The sequence below is a fragment of the Myotis daubentonii genome, chromosome 3 (genome assembly GCF_963259705.1).
Source record: "Myotis daubentonii chromosome 3, mMyoDau2.1, whole genome shotgun sequence".
Lineage (NCBI taxonomy): Eukaryota > Metazoa > Chordata > Mammalia > Chiroptera > Vespertilionidae > Myotis > Myotis daubentonii.
In genome coordinates, this window is record NC_081842.1 from 39,332,981 (window position 1) to 39,351,721 (window position 18,741).

Consider the following 18,741-nt stretch of genomic DNA (forward strand, 5'->3'; position numbering starts at 1 on the left):
TCAATGGATACCATCAAAAATCATATCTTCAAAGAATAATATCTTGCTGTAGCCGGTTTGGCTCAGTGGATAGAGCACGGGCCTGTGGACTGAAGGGTCCCAGGTTCGATTCCAGTCAAGGGCGCACACCTCAGTTGCAGGCTGGATCCCCAGCCCTGGTCAGGGCTCCTGTGGGAGGCAACCAATCGCTGTTTCTCTCTCTCTGCCTCTCCCCCTCCTTTCCACTCTCTCTAAAAATTAATGAAAGTACACCCTAGGGCCGTGGTCGGGAAACTGCGGCTCGAGAGCCACATGCGGCTCTTTGGCCCCTTCAGTGTGGCCACGAAGTTTCAATCGCACTGTACATGCGCCCGCACCTGGTATTTTGTGGAAGAGCCACACTCAAGGGGCCGCCGTTTGCGGACCGCTGCCCTAGGGTGAGGATTAACAACAACCAAAAAAAAGAAAGAAAGAACAGTATCTTTGAAGATCCTGCTGAAAGGAAACTGCTAGGCAGATGAGGAAGTAGCCTGATAAATCACTGCAGCGATGGTAGTTGCATCGCTTGCCAAATTCCTTCTGTCTCTTATTGTCATTTACCCTAGTTTGGAGAGTCAGACAAACACGTTTCCTTCTCTGGGCCTCTGAGGGTCTCACGCTGTGAGACTCTGCTTAGTTGTCCCGGAGCACTGGAGCCCGGGCTGGGGCGGCGCGGCCACTGTGGTGGCTGTGGAGCCACTGGGGCCACCACAGTGACTGACAGCAGGTGGCCCTGCCCGGCTCTGTCTCCATCATTCGCCCTGCTTCCCCTTCCTGTACTCTGTATGTAGACTGCTCGGTGAGGCGTTCTTGGCTAATGTTGTAACCTGTCTCTTTCTTCTAGAATTCTGAAGGTGGACTCTATGTTTGCATGAATACGTTTTTGGCCTTTGGAAGGGAACACGTTGAAAGACATTTTCGAAAAACTGGACAGAGTGTATACATGCACCTGAAAAGACACGTGCGAGAGGTGAGAGAACTGCCTGGGTATCTTTCTTGTGATGTTGTCTTAGTGCAGTGATGGCGAACCTATGACACGTGTGTCAGAGGTGACACGTGAACTCATTTTTTTGGTTGATTTTTCTTTGTTAAATGGCATTTAAATATATAAAGTAAATATCAAAAATATAAGTCTTTGTTTTACTATGGTTGCAAATATCAAAAAATTTCTATATGTGACACGGCACCAGAGTTAAGTTAGGGTTTTTCAAAATGCTGACACGCCGAGCTCAAAAGGTTCGCCATCACTGCCTTAGTGTGTGGATCACGTGGAGACTTTACTGTGCCCACCGAAATGGGAAACAACAACAGGACTGTCTGTAGAAAGTCATAGATTCCCCCCCCAAACCTTACCTTACCCAGATTTATTTCTCTCTTCCTCTGAACCTCTGCTTGGAGTTAAGAAGATATGGGTTGGAAAAAAAAATACAGAAAAGTACAGAAAATAATAGTAGAAACACTCAGGGATCCAAAAATAAGAAATAAAAAATATTTGGATATTTTTGCTTCAGATTCATTTTTTCCCTTTTGTTTCCCTCACTCCTAGAAGTAACCATAGCTGTGAATTTGTTGTTTCTCACTCCTTCGCATGTCACTATTTATTATAGGTATTCATCTTCTATATGTGGGATGACTGTGTGTTTTAAAAATGTAGATAAATACCACCATACTGTTGCCTATGATTCTGTGTAAAGCTTTGCCTTTCAACATTGTTTTTGAAATCTGTTCATGTTGTGATGCATTTGGTTGTACTTAATTCATTTTACTAGTTGGTATTCTACCTTGTCATTTATTATTCTACTAGAGGCTTTATGCACGAAATCCGTGCAAGGGGCTTGGCCCTCACAGCCCTGGCTTCTTCCGAGTGGTTGCTCTGCTCTTGGTCTAATTAGCATATTAGCTCTTTATTATATAGGATTCTCCTATTGATGAACATTTAGACTGTTTCTATTTTTTTTTTTTTTTTTGCTTTTATCAGCAATGCAACAATGAACATTTTTAACCTTTTCTCCTGGGAGTACATGTGCAGGATTTTTTAAGGAAATCTATGTGGAAGCGATAATGCTGGCCTGTGGCTGTGCTTCTCCTTGCTTTTACTAGGTATTTACAGGTTCTTCCCCAGATTGGTTGTACCAATTTATGCTCCTGCCTTAAGTGAACTCCTGGCTTTCCAGAGCCTCACGCTTGGTCAGACTTTTCCTTTTGTTAACCTAATGGTTGCGAAGTAACATCTAAATATTTGGCATTTCCTTCTGTGAGAGATGAAGATCTTTCTATGTTTATGGCCATTCTGGTTTTCTCTTCTCTGAGTTGCCTGTTTATATTTTTGATCTGTTTCTCTATGGGCTTACCCTTTTTCTTAAAAGTTTTATTTAGCTTTTTTTCTTCACATTCTAGATATAAAAACTTTTTGTTTTGTTGTTTTTTTAAAATATATTTTTATTGATTTCAGAGGGGAGGGAAGAGGGAGAGAGAGACAGAAACACCAGTGATGAGAGAGAATCATTGATCAGCTGCCTCCTGCACACCCCACACTGGAGACTGAGCCCACAACCTGGGCATGTACCTCGATTGGGAATCAAACCTCAACCTCCTGGTTCATAGCTCGATGCTCAGCCACTGAGCCATGCCAGCTGAGCAATTTTTTGCTTTGTTTATGAATTATTTTATAGAATAGAAGTTTTGAAATTTGATATACTAAACATTTCTTGCAAATTGTGCTTTTTGTATTGTGTCTGAGAAATTGTTTTCCGACTCAAGGTCATACAGATATTTGTTTAAATACTTTTACTTTTTAGAAGTGTGTGTGTACTTTAACATTTTAGGTCTTTAATCCACCTGTAAGTTATTTTTATATTTCTGTGAAGTGTGGGGATCTACATGTTATTCTCCATGCTGATAGCCAGCTGTCCCACTATTCCGAGAGTTGTGCAGCCTTTCCCAGTGATTTTCAGAGCCATCGTTTTTATATTTTAACTCGCCCTTACCACTCGGGTCTGTTTGGGGGCTCAGTTCTTTCCTGCTGATCTTATTTTTCTCTCTCTGCGTTGGTGCGACAAGCCTCATATCTGGTAATGCAGGCACTGTTTCCATGTAAGTTTCCCCCAGAACTTTCCTGGGTTTTGACACTGATTTTTCTTTGTGGATTTTGGAGTCAGTTCATCTCGTTTAAGAAATCCTGTTGCAATTTTGACCAGGATCACATTCAGTAAGTAGAGTAAGCTGTAACCCACGCCATTGTGTTAGCTTTGTCAGGGCAGGTATTTTTGTCTGTTTTGTTCACTTCTGTGTCATCAGCTCTAGGTGCTTCATGAATATTTATTATTTATTCAACATGGCATACCTTTCTATTTATGCGGGGCTCCTTTATGTCCTTCAATAATATTTGGGAATTTTCAGTAAAGGAGTCACAGTTAGTTAGCTTTTTAAAAGGGTCTCTGTAATTTTTGAAACTATTGTAACTGCTTTTATTTTTTATGCATTTTAATGTGATCGGTGGTGTTTGGGGATGTTTTTAATGTTCAAATGTTGATTTTATATTTAGCAGCATTTGTTCAACTTTCACTTTAGCCCTAATAGTTTGTAGACTACCTTGGATCTTCTAACTCATCAGTGCTGAGTTGAAGTTCATGTAATCTCTCCCCCTAGCCTACTTAACATGTCCTCTGTTTATTTTGGACAGTGAGGAGAGATCCCAAAATTAGACAGTGGGGACAGTAGGGGGAAGAGGAGGAAGAAAGGCCAGGAGGTCAGCTAAGCCATAAACTCAATGATAATGTTGGCCTAATGTTGTATGATTTACATTTACTACTCCTGTTAGTCGGGACAGAGCGGTTCTTGTGAAGTCTGCTTTGTTCCACGTATTTCTTAGTATAAAGCAGTAGTTCTCCACCTTCCTAATGCCGCGACCCTTTAATACAGTTCCTCATGTTGCGGTGACCCCCAACCATAAAATTATTTTCGTTGCTACTTCATAACTGTAATTTTGCTACTGTTATGAATCGTCATGTAAATATCTGATATGCAGGATGTATTTTCAGGGGTCGCAACCCACAGGTTGAGAACCGCTGAATGGATTTTACAAAACGGGGGTTGAGGGACGGCGTGCAAATGAAACAGGCCCAGAGACTTGAAGTAACTTGCTCACAGCCGCAGAGGCAGTGGCAGTGGCAGTTTTGCAGGATGCTGGGAGTCTCGTACAGTTAGCTCTGCCTCCTAAATGTTAGGTTAAATAGTTCACTCTGACCACGACCCTCTCTCGGCTTAGCCCTTCTATTCATTTATTCCGATGTGGATCTGTTGTTCTCCCACTGACAGTTCCAGGCCTGTGATGTGCCCAGGCAGCCCCTTCCCTGCTTGGCGAGCCTGTGTATCAGGACCCCTGGCTTTAAACATTCTCTTATCCCCAATACCCTCCACTGACCCTCATGCCTGTGTCTGGCATCCCTAACTGTCCTCCAGAACTCCTACCCGTCGTGCCATTGGCAACATCCTCTGCTTTCATACACACGCCGCTGGGAGCCTGCACTGCAAGGGGTCTCGACCCTGTCCTGTTCTTGGCCTCCCCCTCTGCTGGGCCCATCACTGCCCAGCAAACCTAGTCTGTACCCTCTCCCACTCCAGACTCCGGATGCTTTCCTTCCTCCTGATTCTCGGAAAAGGATTTGGCTTGTACTTTACTGAGAAAACAGGGACCCTGTGGACAGGGACTCCTCGAGCTCCTTTCTTCCCCCCTGGGAACTCATCTGCATCCAGTCCCTCCATCTCAGCAGAAAGCTGTGTTCTCTCTGTCCTCCTGGTCCTCTTTCCTCCAACCTGGGAAACTGCTCCTTCATTCACTCCACTCCTCCTGACACCCCCAACCACTCCCTCTTCTGGCTGTTTATTCTCTCACCTTAAAAAAGAACATACCACACCTTAGCCGGGTGGCTCAGTTGGTTGAAGTGTGGTCCCATACGCCAGAAGGCTGCGGGTTCAATTCCTGATTAGGGTACACGCCTGTTTCGGATTCATTACCTGGTGGGGGCTCGTATGAGAAGTAACTGATTGATGTTTCTCTCTCTCCTTCCCTTCCTCTCTCTCTAAAATAATCAGAAAAAAAAAATAGAACACACCACAAAATTGTCCCTCTAATGTGTCCTCATTTAGTCATCCCATCCTTTAATTAAAGCTTTGTTAAAAACTTTTCTATGCTCATCATCTCTACTACACCTCCCTCTAAGTTCAACATTGCAGTCTGATCTCCTGTTAACCCATTACGACTGCGATGTTGTCAGTGACCTCTTTGGTGTCACTCTTGGTGGACACATTTTAGCCCTGATTTTATGTGACATTTTGAGTATTTGAACTTGTTTTTTTTTTTTTGCAGCTGCTCCTCCTTGCTTTCTTGGGCACCATTCTTCCCTGGCTGTCCTCCTGCCTTTCAGATTGCCCTGCCTCACTCTTTCTCTAGCATCGCTTTCTTCATTTGCCCCTTAGTCATCGGCATTTCTTAGGATTCTGCTTGACCCTCCTGTCTTCTTTCTCCAAAAGCTGCTTCTCCTCCTCACTGTCTTGCACATCTGTGTCTAACCACTGTCTCTGAGCTGATGCCTCCAGATCAGCTCTCTCCAGAGCCGAAGACCTGGCCACCCGACTCTGACCTGGCTTTTTCTACTCAGAACTTCTCCGGACTCAATGAGCTATCTATCCTCTTTCTCAGAGTTGTCCTTGGTCTTGAATGCTGGAGACCTAGACATCATTTGGATCCTGCTTTCAGTCCATGACTGGTTGGCCACTAAGTCTTGCTCCCAAATAGCTCTGAAGTCCGTCCTGTCCTCTGCACCCCTGTTCTTCCTGTCTGAGTGCTCACCACTCCCTGAGGGACTGGTGCTGCAGCTTCCTGACCAGTCTCCTTCCTTCACACTTGCCGCCTTCAACCCATCCAGCCTGCACGCTGCACCCAGAATGATCTGCGCATCTGTGGCTGAAATCGCTGATGTCTCTCCCCTTGTTGCAGGATGAAGCCCTGACTCTTTTGCACATGATTCCAAGGCCCTCCATGTGGCCTTTCTAACCCTCACTCTTACTCCCCCAGCTTTGTGCTCTAGGCATAGCAAACCACTTCTCCTTCTTGGGACACATTGATTTCATGCCTTTGTATTTTTTTTTTTTAAATCTGGGATGCTCTACTTCTACCCCCACTCCTCTTTTACCTGTTGCATTCCTGTGGTCAGCATATCTATCTGTCTGTTCATCATCCATCTATCCACCCATCCATCATCCATCCAACAAATACTTGCTGAGCAGCTGCTATACAGCAGGCCTGCTGCTCTTCTTACCTGACCATCCCTGGCCACACCTTCCACCTCCAGAAGAACGATCCTTTCCTCCTTATGATATACTAGGGGCCCGGTGCACAAAATTCGTGCACTGGGTGTGTGTGTGGGGGAGTGTCCCTCAGCCCAGCCTGCCCCCTCTCACATACTGGGAGCCCTCAGGTGTTGACCCCCATCACCCTCCAATCGCAGGATCGGCCCCTTGCCCAGGCCTGACGCCTCTGGCTGAGGCGTCCGGCTCGGGCAGCGGGGACCCGCAGCTGCAGCAGCCCCACGATCATGGGCTTCGCTTTAGGCCCAGGCAAGGGACCCCTAGCTCCTGGAACTGCCAGCTTTGATCGTGCCCAGCTCCCATCGCTGGCTCCACCCCTACTTCCTGCTATCACTGGCCAGGGCGGCAAAGGCACCTGATTCTCCGATCATGGCTGGGGGGCTTGTATTTCCGATGGCTGGGTTTCCGATCACTGTCAGTGGCAGGGGGCTTCGTCCTGCTTTCCCTTTCGCCTCCCGGCATTGTGCCTACATATGCAAATTAACCGCCATCTTGTTGGCAGTTAACTGCCAATCTTAGTTGGCAGTTAATTTGCATATAGCCCTGATTAGCCAATGAAAAGGGTATCGTCGTACGCCAATTACCATTTTTCTCTTTTATTAGTGTAGATTATTGAAGGCGGTAAGTTTGGAGGGAGGATGCCATGAGCTTGCAGAGAGGTTTCAGTGGCCGCCAGGACTGTTCAGTGTGCCTTCAGTACAGGTTTACTTTTCTCCCTTTTCGAGGCAGGTGAGTGGAGGGCAGAGGACCAGAGGCTCCGAGACCATGGAGGAGAGGGAATCCAAGAGAGGGACATGAGTTTGGCATTAGGATTTGGGAAGACAGGTGTCTGAGCTAAAGTGTTCAACAATTTTCACATTCCTAAGACGTGAACTAGAAACTCATACTACAAGCTGTAAAAACGAATGTGAGGAACACAAAGATGAGTCAGCCTTCAATGCCAGATGAAAAAACTGTGGGCGAGGAGACCTAGCACTAAGAAGAGCACAAACTGAAGGAGCAGCAAAGCCTTGATGCTGCCATGACACGTGACCGCACCCTGCCCTGTGTTGGAACGTGCTCTCTTCTATTCTCCGAAAGAACTTACAATGTGGAGATGTTGCTTTGGCCATTGGAAGCAAACATTTTTATAATCCTATGTGAGAGTAAAATATTTTGTGTGAGTGTCAGAGGGTAATGCATGACCTCTTTTTTTGCATGAACACTTGATGGGTGTTTATTTTTCATTGCTGCCATGATAGGTAGAAAATGCACGACATAGCCAGCCGCAGTGCTCCAGAAATGTCTAAGGAGGTTAGATTGATGTGATAGGACCAACTATCAGTGACTATAGATTAATATTTATTAAGCCTTTAACAATAATTGTTGGCAGGCCCAGGCCCAACCGCTGGGGACCTGGTAGGAAGCAGGGGAACAAGGGCCTCCCTCCTGGAGGCGCTGTCCTTCCAGAGTCCCTCCAGCGCTGGGCGTGGCCCAGCCTCTTGGGAGAATTTGAAGCTGGAGCATCTACTTCACTTTGATGCCTGGTTCCACTTCCCTTTCCAGAAGTGCTTTCTGTGTGAAAATAGGCAGGTGGAACAATAGCGTTGCCCTTCACTTACCTCCATTGACCTGGGTCAAGTTCCTGTTTATCCGGGATTCTCTAATCCAAGTGGAATATTTCCTCTGGACTTTTATACAATCTGGGAACCTTTGAGAGGTACACTCCCCCCCCCCCCCACACCACTAGTCTATTCCATGGGCTGCATTTTAACAATTTCTTTTTTTTTCTTTTCAGAAAGTAAAAGGGGCGTCTGGTGGAGCTTTACCCAAAAGGAGGAATTCCAAGATTTTTTTAGGTAATGTGCATAGTTATCAGGAGCGTGCCCAGACAACTCTGTGTGTGTGTGTGTGTGTGTGTGTGCTCGCACATGTGTGTGCTTCACTTGGAGTAATAGGTTGTTTGTTGATCTGTATGGTAAGGATGAGTAGAACCAGTTTAATTTGAGCTGGGTCATCCTGGTGGTGAAGGATGTCCGCATTCCAGCCAGGGTAGTGTTTGAAACAGTTATGCTTACAGTGGCCGGAGAGTAGCTGCAGTTCTGCCTTTGGTCTTTCCCCCACTGCTTTTAAAGAAGAGACAGTTTTCATGGTTTTCTTATTTTAATATTAGCCAAACTTCAGAGTTTGTTTGGGTTTCACCGTTTTTTCCACTGGTGTCCTTTTTGTTCCAGAACCCCATGTTTCCTTAACCCTGTCAAATCTGTGATGGTTCCTCACTCTCTTTTCACTTTAATAGTCGTGACATGTGTGAAGAGGAGGGGCCAGTTATTTTGTAGAAGGGACCTCAGATTGGGTTTTTTGATGTGTCCTTATGATAAGGCTGAGGTTCTACGTTTTTGGCAAGAGTACCGCAGAGTGAGGTGCCCTCCTCTACGTGACATCAGGGGCATGGGGTGCTGTGTTTTCAGACGGGTGATGTGAATCTGATCACTTGTTGAAGGGTGTCTGGCAGGCTTCTCCACTGTAAAGCTACAGTGTAATTAATAAATGTGCTGGGAGTGATAGTTGGAGACTATGCTAATAACTCGTTTCTCCTCAAGGTTCTGCCTGCTAATTTTACCATCCATCAGTGGATCTTGCCTGCACAGTGGTGTTTGACTAACAGTGATTTGATCTCTCCTTCCTTCAGAAGAGCTAGCTTTGCTTATGCAAATGAGTAATGGTTTCTAATATCATGTTATTATGATCGTATGTCATACTAAGCTTCTGATATGGTTGTCCAGGAGAAAAAGTGGTTTGATAATGCTTGATGAAGCAAGTTTAAGTCCCTAAATGCCTGGGATTAGTACTTGAAAGAAATTTCAAACTTGTTTGCATACTGCAATTTCATTTTGGTGAAAAAAAAAAGTGTATACACACATATACCTGTATACAGTTGTTTGTCTTGGAAATAATACAATAATTAATAATACAAGAATAAACTCTGTGTTTCATGTACTCACAACTGTAAACCTACTTTTGCCCCATCTTGTATATATAAATATGCCTGTATATGTGCATGCATATCTATATATGTGTGTACATATATGTAGGTAAATGTGTGTGTATATATGTATGTTTATACACCCACATGTATGCATATATGACTGCGAGTGTGGAAGAGCCTGGCAGAATATACTCCAAATTGCTCAAAGTAGCTCTTTTCTGGTGGTGTGATTTTTATGTTCTTCTTTTTGCTTATTTCTTTTTAATTTTTTCCGTAACAAATGTATGTTACTGTTGTAATACAAAGACATTCATTATTTGAAAAGCAAAACCCTTGGAAACAGTCATAGAGCTGAGTTTCTTCCTGCTTTGATTCACTATCTTGTCCTTTAACTTTGTTTCTTTTATTCAAAAAGACTTTGGGGTTTGATTTCTGTAGTGATCATTTTGGTGGTAGATGATGTCAAGTAACTGTTTTAAAAGATTAATCCAAAGACAAGCACCGAGGTTTTGTGTTTCATTCGGTGTGGACCCCTCTCACGGCTTCCTGGGAGCACCCCCACCAGCTCATTATGGTGGGACCTATCTCCAGGCTGCCTTGTGTTCACTCAACAGTCCACATCGCAGGAGACCCAGGATGTGTCCACGCTGATGTGACAGCCTCATGTTCTATTAGAATCTAGACTCTTCCCATGTTTCTGCTTCACCCTCCATCCTGGCCTGTGATTTCCAACCTCATGGTAACTTCATGGTGCAGAATGGCTGCTAGAACTCCAGTCATCACACCTCCGTTCTGGAAAGCAGGGAAGATGAAGGGGGAAGGATAAAAGTCTAATCTCCCAATGGAGTCGCTTCTTTTTGTCAGCCTCTCATTGATCCTCAGCAGCACTTCAGCTTCCACCTCTCTGGTCAGAACTTGGACACATGGCCACACCAGGTGCTGCACAGGAGCCTGGAAAGTAAAGTCTGTTAACTGTCTTCATGAAGTAAATCCTGTTACTACGCAAGAAGGGGAGCATGGGTACCAGGGGGCAGCTAGCAGCTCTGCCGCAGGTTCCTTCCCTAAAAGGGACATTGGGGTTGTCTCTTCATGGAGGGAAGAGAACCAGAACTCTTGCAGTCTCTTGTTTCTTTGAACAGAAAGTGCTTTTTCTCTGTGGTTGAAATGGAGGGATGATGCCCTTCTCATTCATGAACAGAGGCGGATGACTAATGCTTTCTCCTGGAGGGAGGCTTTTATCCACATCCACTTGATTTGTGACTAATTCCTCTTCCTTTGGTTCAACAGTCACATTGAAACCATTGAATCATTCAGTTATGACCTTCAGTATTGATTTTACAAGGGAAACTGAGGCCATTACCTGGTGCTGAATGGCTCACCCCCAAGTCTCTTGAGCACCATCCTGCCCTCAACAGTGAAGTTACTCTTCCGATTACATTGATGCTCATCAGTGAAATCACAGTTAAGGATTCTCCCCTCAGCTCTAGTTTTGGCTGGTATATATTTTTTTTTAACCAATAATTAAAACTATGGGTAACGTTTGAATCACTTTCATTTTTATGCTTTTTGCATTTAGGATTAAAAAATATTTTGAATGTATAACACATGGACAAAGCTTAAAATTGAAAGTTGTAAGTGGCTGTATAATAAAGACTAAGTTTCTTTCCCTTCTGTGTCTCCCAGCTCCCTGGTTAGTCTCTCCAGAGACAAATAGTATTTACTGTCTGTATGTGTTTATATATCTTGTATATTCTTCTAGTGATAGTCTATACATATACCATGCTTTTAGACTTTTTCCTATAGGCAGTGGTGAGCCATTAACACTTTTGGTCCCCAAACTGTGCTCTGAGGCACCCTGGGGTGCTGCGGCAGGCTCACAGGTGCACCTCAGGATGTTTTAACTCTTCAAGGGAACACAGTGATGCTTGGACACTGCATGGACCATTAGCTTGTAGTTTCACTATTGGAGTATCCAGCATTCCTTTCAATGACTTCATCTCTTTGTGAAGCTGGTTTTTTGGTGGTTTCTATGGTAAAAGGCAAATACCATGTGAAAATAAATGTGGATTGGGAAAAATGGAGGCAGCATCCAGTCTGATACAAAGAGAAGATGTGCAGTGCCCAATAAGGTGTATTCTATTCATCCCGTAGGAAGGAATTGTGTTATTTAAGAATGAAATAGAACATTTTTTCTTTCAATATATGTGTATCTTTTTTTAATAAGCTGTTAGAACATAAATACTTAATTAAGTTGTTTGGATGTAACTACTAAATAAACAGAACTATTAGGGGTTTTTTTTGGCTTCCTGCTGCTGTGTGAAAATTGCTGGGATGCTGTGAACTGAGAAAGTGCGGGTAGCTCTGCGTTAATGTTTCAGGCTAGAAAGGGACACGATAATGGAAAGATAACTTACCACAATATGATAGATTGTGAATTTTGGCAATAAACTCATATAAAATATATTGTTCTATGAGATAGAAGAAGGGAAGAGCAGATGTAAAGGAGTCTGGGATCTTCAAAGAAATATCCCAGTACTTGGGATGTGATTCTGGTCTAATCTTATATAATTTTTATAACAAAGCTACAAATGTGTATAGATGTATGAATAACTGCTAATGCATTTCATAAAAAATACCATATATGTGGCATGTCATAAAAGTAGTGTTAAATATTCATATTTGTATTAAGCACTCCTCCCCCAACATTCATAAATCAGAGTGAATGAGTTAGGGTCTTTGTGTCTGAGGCTGGGACTTCAAAGAGCCACCTCAACCTCAGAGAGTATAAGGCCATTTTTTTGGCTTTAGTCCTGGCAGTCATACTTGATGAGAAACAGGTTGTAAAAGAGAACATTTGGGGAAAGGTTCAGGAATGGGCCTGTTCTGAAAACTCCCCTGTGCCTATCATGACCAGAAGGTTCGAGTGGATTCCAAGTTGCCTTTCTTTCTGAAGCCAGTCACAGAACAGGGTCTGCACTGAAGAACTTTCCCAAAACTTCCCCTTCTTTTGAGGGTAAATGGCTGGTCTGATTTCACAGCATTGGAGCAGCCAGACTGCCCACCTCCAGCACATGCATTGTGGTCAGGCAGAGAAGATGCTGAGCTGGGATCAGAGCCCTGGTTTTCCTTAGGGATCCATTCCTCACTGTGCTGCTTGGAAGTTTAGGCAAGTTACTTCCTGGAAATGGGTGTGGTCTCAGCCACTTCTCCCAGGGATCTGGGAGGATCGCTGAGTAGAGCTGGGGAAGTGGTATTTTTTTTTTTTTTTTAAGATTTGTGTATGTATGTATGTATGTATGTATGTATGTTGTTAATCTTCACCCAAGGATATTTTTCCATTGATTTTTTAGAGAGAGTGGAAGGAAGGGGGAGAGACAGAGAAAGAGGGAAACATTGATGTGAGAGAGACACATTCAGCGGTTGCCTCCTGGCCAGGAATCAAGCCTGCAACTGAGGTATGTGCCCTTGACCGGAATTGAACCTGGGACCCTTCAGTCCACAGGCTATGCTCTGTCTACTGAGCCAGACTGGCTAGGGCACAAAAGGTTCTTTAAAACTTAGGAAAAGAGCCCATCCAGGTATTACCAGTTATTAGTCACGATGGGAAGTGACTGATGGGAGAAGTTGGGGATCCCAGTCCTACAGGTCCTTAGGGCATGCTTACTCTGTAGGTTTCTCAACTGGATATTTTTGGGGTGGTGAGACCCTACTTAGAGAAATTTGGAGATTATAGATTTATACTTAGGATTGTGGGGTCATCTATATTCAGGAGAAACCTTAGGTTTGTCCCTTAAAATCAGAGTGTAGGTTCCTTCTGTTGACTTTCTCTAATTTGGATTAAGATGTTTGGGAAAGATCATGGTCCCCTTCCATTCCGTTGAATTAAAAATGAAAGTGTTAAGAAGCCCAACAAAGTTCTGCTTTGTTTGTTTTTTATGACAGCAGTCTTGCTTCTTTTAAAATACACGTCAGTTACCAATGAAAAAACCCCCGAACCACAGCAACCCTTCTGATGCTCCTGCTTTGCTGTTGTCCTTAGCCTGGTGGAGTTTTAGCTTCTTAAAGTCTCCTCTCACACACAGTTACTGAGAATGTGATGTGTGGTGTATGCAGGGGCTGGGCACACGGAAGGTGTCCCTTCTCCATGGTCAGATCACATGGCAGACCCCACATGATATTGTGGTCTTCCTGAAACTTATTCCAGGATTGCGTTGGAGCGGGGCCAGCCAAAAGGAAGGGAAGGCACTTTTGAACATGTTGTCAGGGGTGTAGAGAAGGTGGTGATGGTGATGATGGAGGTGATGGCAGCTACTATCTGGAGCCGAGAAGCCCTGCCAGGTCCTGTACGAGGTGCCTTAAAACCTTGCCTCGTTTAATCCTCTCAACAGTTGTGTGGAGTACACAATCCGTAGCTTACTCCCGAAGAAAATGAACGTGAAAGATCTTGCCCAGTGTTACATAGCTAGTAAATGCCATGGTGGCATTTTCTTGGACTTAGTTTATCATTGTGTTTGGCCAGGTAAGATTTAAATTAGCATTAAAGGAGTGTCTTTTTTTATGGAAAAGAGACACCTACATAATATCTATCTGTATAATAGGCTAATATGCAAAGTGTCCCCTCAGGAGTTTGACCAGGAGACCAGGAGTTCAATTGCTCACTATGACATGCGCTGACCACCAGGGGGCAATGCGGAATGAAGGAAGGCCCCAGCCGGCAGCCAGCACCCGGGGAAGGAAGGGAGGCCCTGGCCAGCAGTTGGAAGGCCCCGATTGACCCTGATCTCCAGCCAGGTCTAGGGACCCTACAAAATTCGTGCACGGGTCTCTAGTGTTATATAAGCAGACTCTATACATAAAAACAAAAGATTTGTACTTTGGTTACTTAAAATTGTTATAAATAATATAAGAAAGGAAAGTTTAAAGATAGAGAAAAGTTCACCCACTCACTGTTTTCATTTGTCTAGATTTCCTTCCAGTTCTTATCTAGGAGCATAACTTCTACAAAGTTGTTTTTACAGTAAAAATGATTTTATATTTTTAGTGTTCACATAGCATAGACATTTTCATGTTTCTACCTATTCTAAATAAATATTTTAATAATAGTCTGTTGGGTTGAACACTGTCTTCATTGAATGTTTAAGTTTTCATTTTTTAATTATGTATATTGGGGCATTCAAATTTTTGTAACACTGAATGTCTATCTTTGAGTCATTTCCTTGAAATAAATGCCTTTAGTCACTTCTTAAACTCTTAGAATCTTTTAAAAAATATTTGTATTGATTTTAGAAAGGAAGGGAGAGGCAAAGAGAGAAAGAAGCATCAATGATGAGAGGAAGTCATTGATCGGCCACCTCCTGCACACTCCCCAGTGGGGATTGAGCCTGCAACCCAGGCATCTTCCCCTGACTGGAACCGAACTGATCTCCTGGTTCATAGGTCAACACTCAACCACTGAGCCACACTGGCCGGGCTGGAATCTTCTTTAATGCAGCTTTTTTTCTGAAATAAACCTTTTATGGTTTTCTAACAATGTTTTTGTTTCTCTCCTTTGGCATTTCTGAGTCTTGTCATTCAGGATCCTTCATCAATACACTTAGACTGTGTTTTTGCTGTATTTCATTTTCTACTTAAAACTGCCCTCCCTTTGGGAATCAAGAGCAGAGCTGTACACAGAAAGATACTAGATTTTTGGTTGGGGGCAAACAGTAGGGTAATAACAGAATCTAGATCCTTTGGTTTTCAGCTGGCTGCTTTATCTAGTACAATAACTTTCTCCTGTCGACAGAGCCCATGTTTGTGTACCTGTTTATGTGTGGCTTTGTGTGTGTGAGAGTGGAATGTGGCTCAGTAGCTCTTTGTCACCATAGTTCCAAACACCTAAACATACAAACATGATCGGGGTGCTGGCATCATGTGAACACAAGGCTGAAATGTCCATGTAAATATTGTGACAAGACATTTCCTGAGCCTTTTCCTAATCTTTACCAGGGATTAGCCAAGCAAAGAGGCGATGACTTGATAGATAGTAGCCTAGAGGACCTCATCTTTCTTACTGAAAATTACCCATAGCCCGAGGACCAATTTACATTATGGAGTTTCCCCTCTGGGGTACTATCCAGTACCCCACCAGCTCTCAGAGGCGGGGAGGAGTGAGAGAGAGTGAGAGAGAAATAGGGAAATTGAGATTTTATTTTTTCACTAATAGCTGCTATTATTGACCACCAGGTCCGTGCCAGGTTGCTTGTCTACAGTTTCTTATTTATTCCCCATATCAAGTGTGTGAGATAAGTGTTATTATCTCCATTCTACAAATGAGGGAACTAAGGCTTAGAGAGTTTGTGATCTGCCCAAAAGTAACATTAATTTTTGAAGCCGGAACTGAACCTCGGTTTATCTACTCTGAAACCCATGTACTTTCTTCCAAATTACAGTGTTGGGACAAATATTCCAACCCATTCTTGTGAAGTCAGGAACCAGGTACCCAACAAATCATAATGAACAGCCTATTCCTTTACACATGTTTAAGAATTGAGTATCTGGTACATATGTTTAACTGTGAAGCTGTCTGATGTGACTCAGTCTTCTTTGTACATCTGTCACTAATCAGTAAGTATTCGTAACTGAGGCAGATGGCAGGGCCTTTCACCCCCGGGTTTGGGCCGGTGGATGGTCGGTCAGAGGAGGGAGTGTGAGTGCGCTGCCCTCGGTCTGGTCCCTGTGGATGTCTGGCTTCCCCAGCGAGTGCTGCCTTCGTGTGGGATGTTCTTTCTTCATGTCTTGTTCTCTGTTTTTGTTTTCTCCTCAGATCTAGATACTGATGACGATTTAAATAGCGACGATTATGAATATGAAGATGAAGCCAAACTTGTTATATTCCCAGACCACTATGAAATAGCACTACCAAATATTGAGGAGTTACCTGCCCTGGTCAGTGAGTGTGCACGGCTGCTAGCTAGATGCGCGTGGCTCTCTGTGTCAGGTGTGTGTGCGTGTGCCGTGTGCGTGCACGTGGGGTGGGGAAGGCGGGCTGAATGCGAGAAGAGGAGAAGAATGAGCACAGACACGAGCACAGCGCTACTTCTCTGCGAAGAGGGCTCGCAGGGTTCCGTTTCAGGAGCTTGGCTTCTCGCTGCCTGTGACTCACAGTTCGTTGCTTAGATTTTTCAAACCACATCCTGAGATGTGCAGGGCCTGTCTTCTGATCAGAGGAACGACTATCACTTTATGTCCTCTGCCAGTTGGCCTTTCGTGTAAGATTTTGTTTGTGATTAAATCAACGAGTTCCACGGCTGCCACAGCAGCAACATGATGGCAGAAATGACCGGATATTCACACGCCACGGGCTGCAGCAGCTCTGTGGTTACGTGAACCCACTTTTCAGTTTTGCTCCTCTTGGGGACTGAGATTACTGTGAATTTAGATTTAGTGGTGAGGTTTTTAATTTATTTTTTCTCTTCCTTTTCCTTCATTTCCATGGAGCAACTTTCATCTTCCCTAACAACTTCAAGCTGGGGAGGGTGCTGGTGGGGGGAGGCAGCCAGCCTCTGTTTTCACGTCCATTCTCGAATCCTGGGAGTGGGCACCGAGTTCCCTCGGGGACCCTAACCATTTTCCTGTTCTTTCCTCTTTTTCCTGTATTGTCTCTGCCACTCCCTCCTTTCTTGCTTTTTCCTCTTCCCCACTCTGTGTACACCCTGAATTCTCAGAGTCTGGCCATAGATAGCAGTGGGGTCAGGGGTCAGGGTCAATTGGAGGGTAGACATGTCAGTTCTTCTTCCCCCTACCCTTAAACTCTGCCAGGACCAAAGCCAGGTCTTTATTTCCCGGAGTCTTCAGGACTTTGTGTGACCCTATCTACAGCCACCTGCTCACCTGTCCTGGCCAGTTTGTGCTTGGGGTTCCTATGTCCTTAGGGGCCAGGTTTCCACCATCCCACCTCTTCTGCCCCTGACTTACTTTATACCTAAATAGAAGACCGTAGAAATGAAAGCTTTCTGGGTTTAGGTATTGTAAATCTTTTCTCTAATGATTACATGTAACATATCCTTTTTAAGTACTAAGTGCACACCCTTAGGAAGGCATACTGAGTTAAATTACTTCTGTATTCTCCAATTCCCCATGTTGATGCAGGGCTGTTACCAAGGATAAAATATAGGAGTGGACAAATCGTCTTGCCTTGTCCCACTACCTGATTTTATATACTACAGCTTATATCTTTGCAATACTGAGCGTTCTCATTGTCCTTGTCCAATGTAACCGTGCCGTCAGGAAAGAAGTAAAGAAGCACACTGTAAATGATAAGTGCTTTTCTTCCCACTCACCTATGAAGGAAAAGTATTCATGTGAGAAAGGGAATAAAAAAATCTCTAAATACTTTAAATTATTCCTATATATAGGACATAATTCGAGGTATGAATTCTTTTATTTAAAAGTGGAGTGACATAGAAATGTAAACCCAGCAGTATAAGTCAGAATTTTTACTACAGAGTCTTTTAGAATGAAGGAATTGTTTGAGAATTAAAAAAGAAGGGAGAATTATTTGGAAGGGGAGCTTGAAGGAAAAGCCTGGATGTATCTAATAGGATTTATCTATACTACATGTTCTTTTCACACTTTTAAAATTCTCTTTTCATGCTTTTAAATAACAGAGTTGTTGAGCTCAAAACCACCCAACCAGATCACGCTTCCTTCATCTCATGAGCTTCTCAGCACTGGAAAAATTCAGTTTCAGGTAGTTAGTACTAGATTCTACCAAAAAGTGAAACCACCTCCTAGCAATGCAGGTCCACAGAGACAGAGCATTGGGGGCTCAGTAAGGATTTTACAATCCGGAACCCAGTACCTCGCTTTAGACATCAGGGAGTCAGCAGTGGTATGCTTGTAAATGGTTAGCAAACACCTCGCTGGGGGAAAAGTCCCGCTTTGTAGAGGTTGCTGGTTTCCGTGTGTGAATACTGCCACCATGGCTGATTTCAGGCTAACAAAATGTCACTGAATGCAGTGTTGGAAGAGCTTGTATAAAGAATTCCCACCACTCACATACCATAGATGTAAATAACCTCAAGAGAACATGGATACTAGTAAGATATAGTAAAACCATTACGAAGTGTTTTGCATATTTGCTACCTTTAAAAAATATAGTTTATTTAATGATAAGTTTATATAATTTAATCCTATATAATAAAACCTAATATGCAAATTGACTGAACAGTGGAGTGACCAAGTCGCTATGAAACGCACTCCCTCCCCACCCAGAGGAAGGCGACTGGCAGCAGTGATTGCGGGGTGGGGCCAGCCAGCAGGCAGTGCCAGGCCACCAGCCAAGGCGGGTGCCAGCAGGGGCCCCCTGATCGCCCCACCCTCCAGTCGCCCCACAGATGGCCCTG

General features: G+C 43.9%; 1 protein-coding gene across 2 annotated transcripts in view; it reads left to right on the forward strand.

The window, feature by feature from the left end:
- Positions 1 to 18,741, forward strand: part of USP13 (ubiquitin specific peptidase 13) — a 113,241-nt gene that overhangs the window by 24,854 nt on the left and 69,646 nt on the right. For both annotated transcript variants that reach the window (XM_059687101.1, XM_059687102.1), the window contains exons 2-4: positions 863 to 988; positions 8,165 to 8,225; positions 16,161 to 16,282. In XM_059687101.1, the coding sequence (XP_059543084.1) occupies positions 863 to 988; positions 8,165 to 8,225; positions 16,161 to 16,282 (309 nt within the window). The remainder of the gene's footprint in view (positions 1 to 862; positions 989 to 8,164; positions 8,226 to 16,160; positions 16,283 to 18,741) is intronic.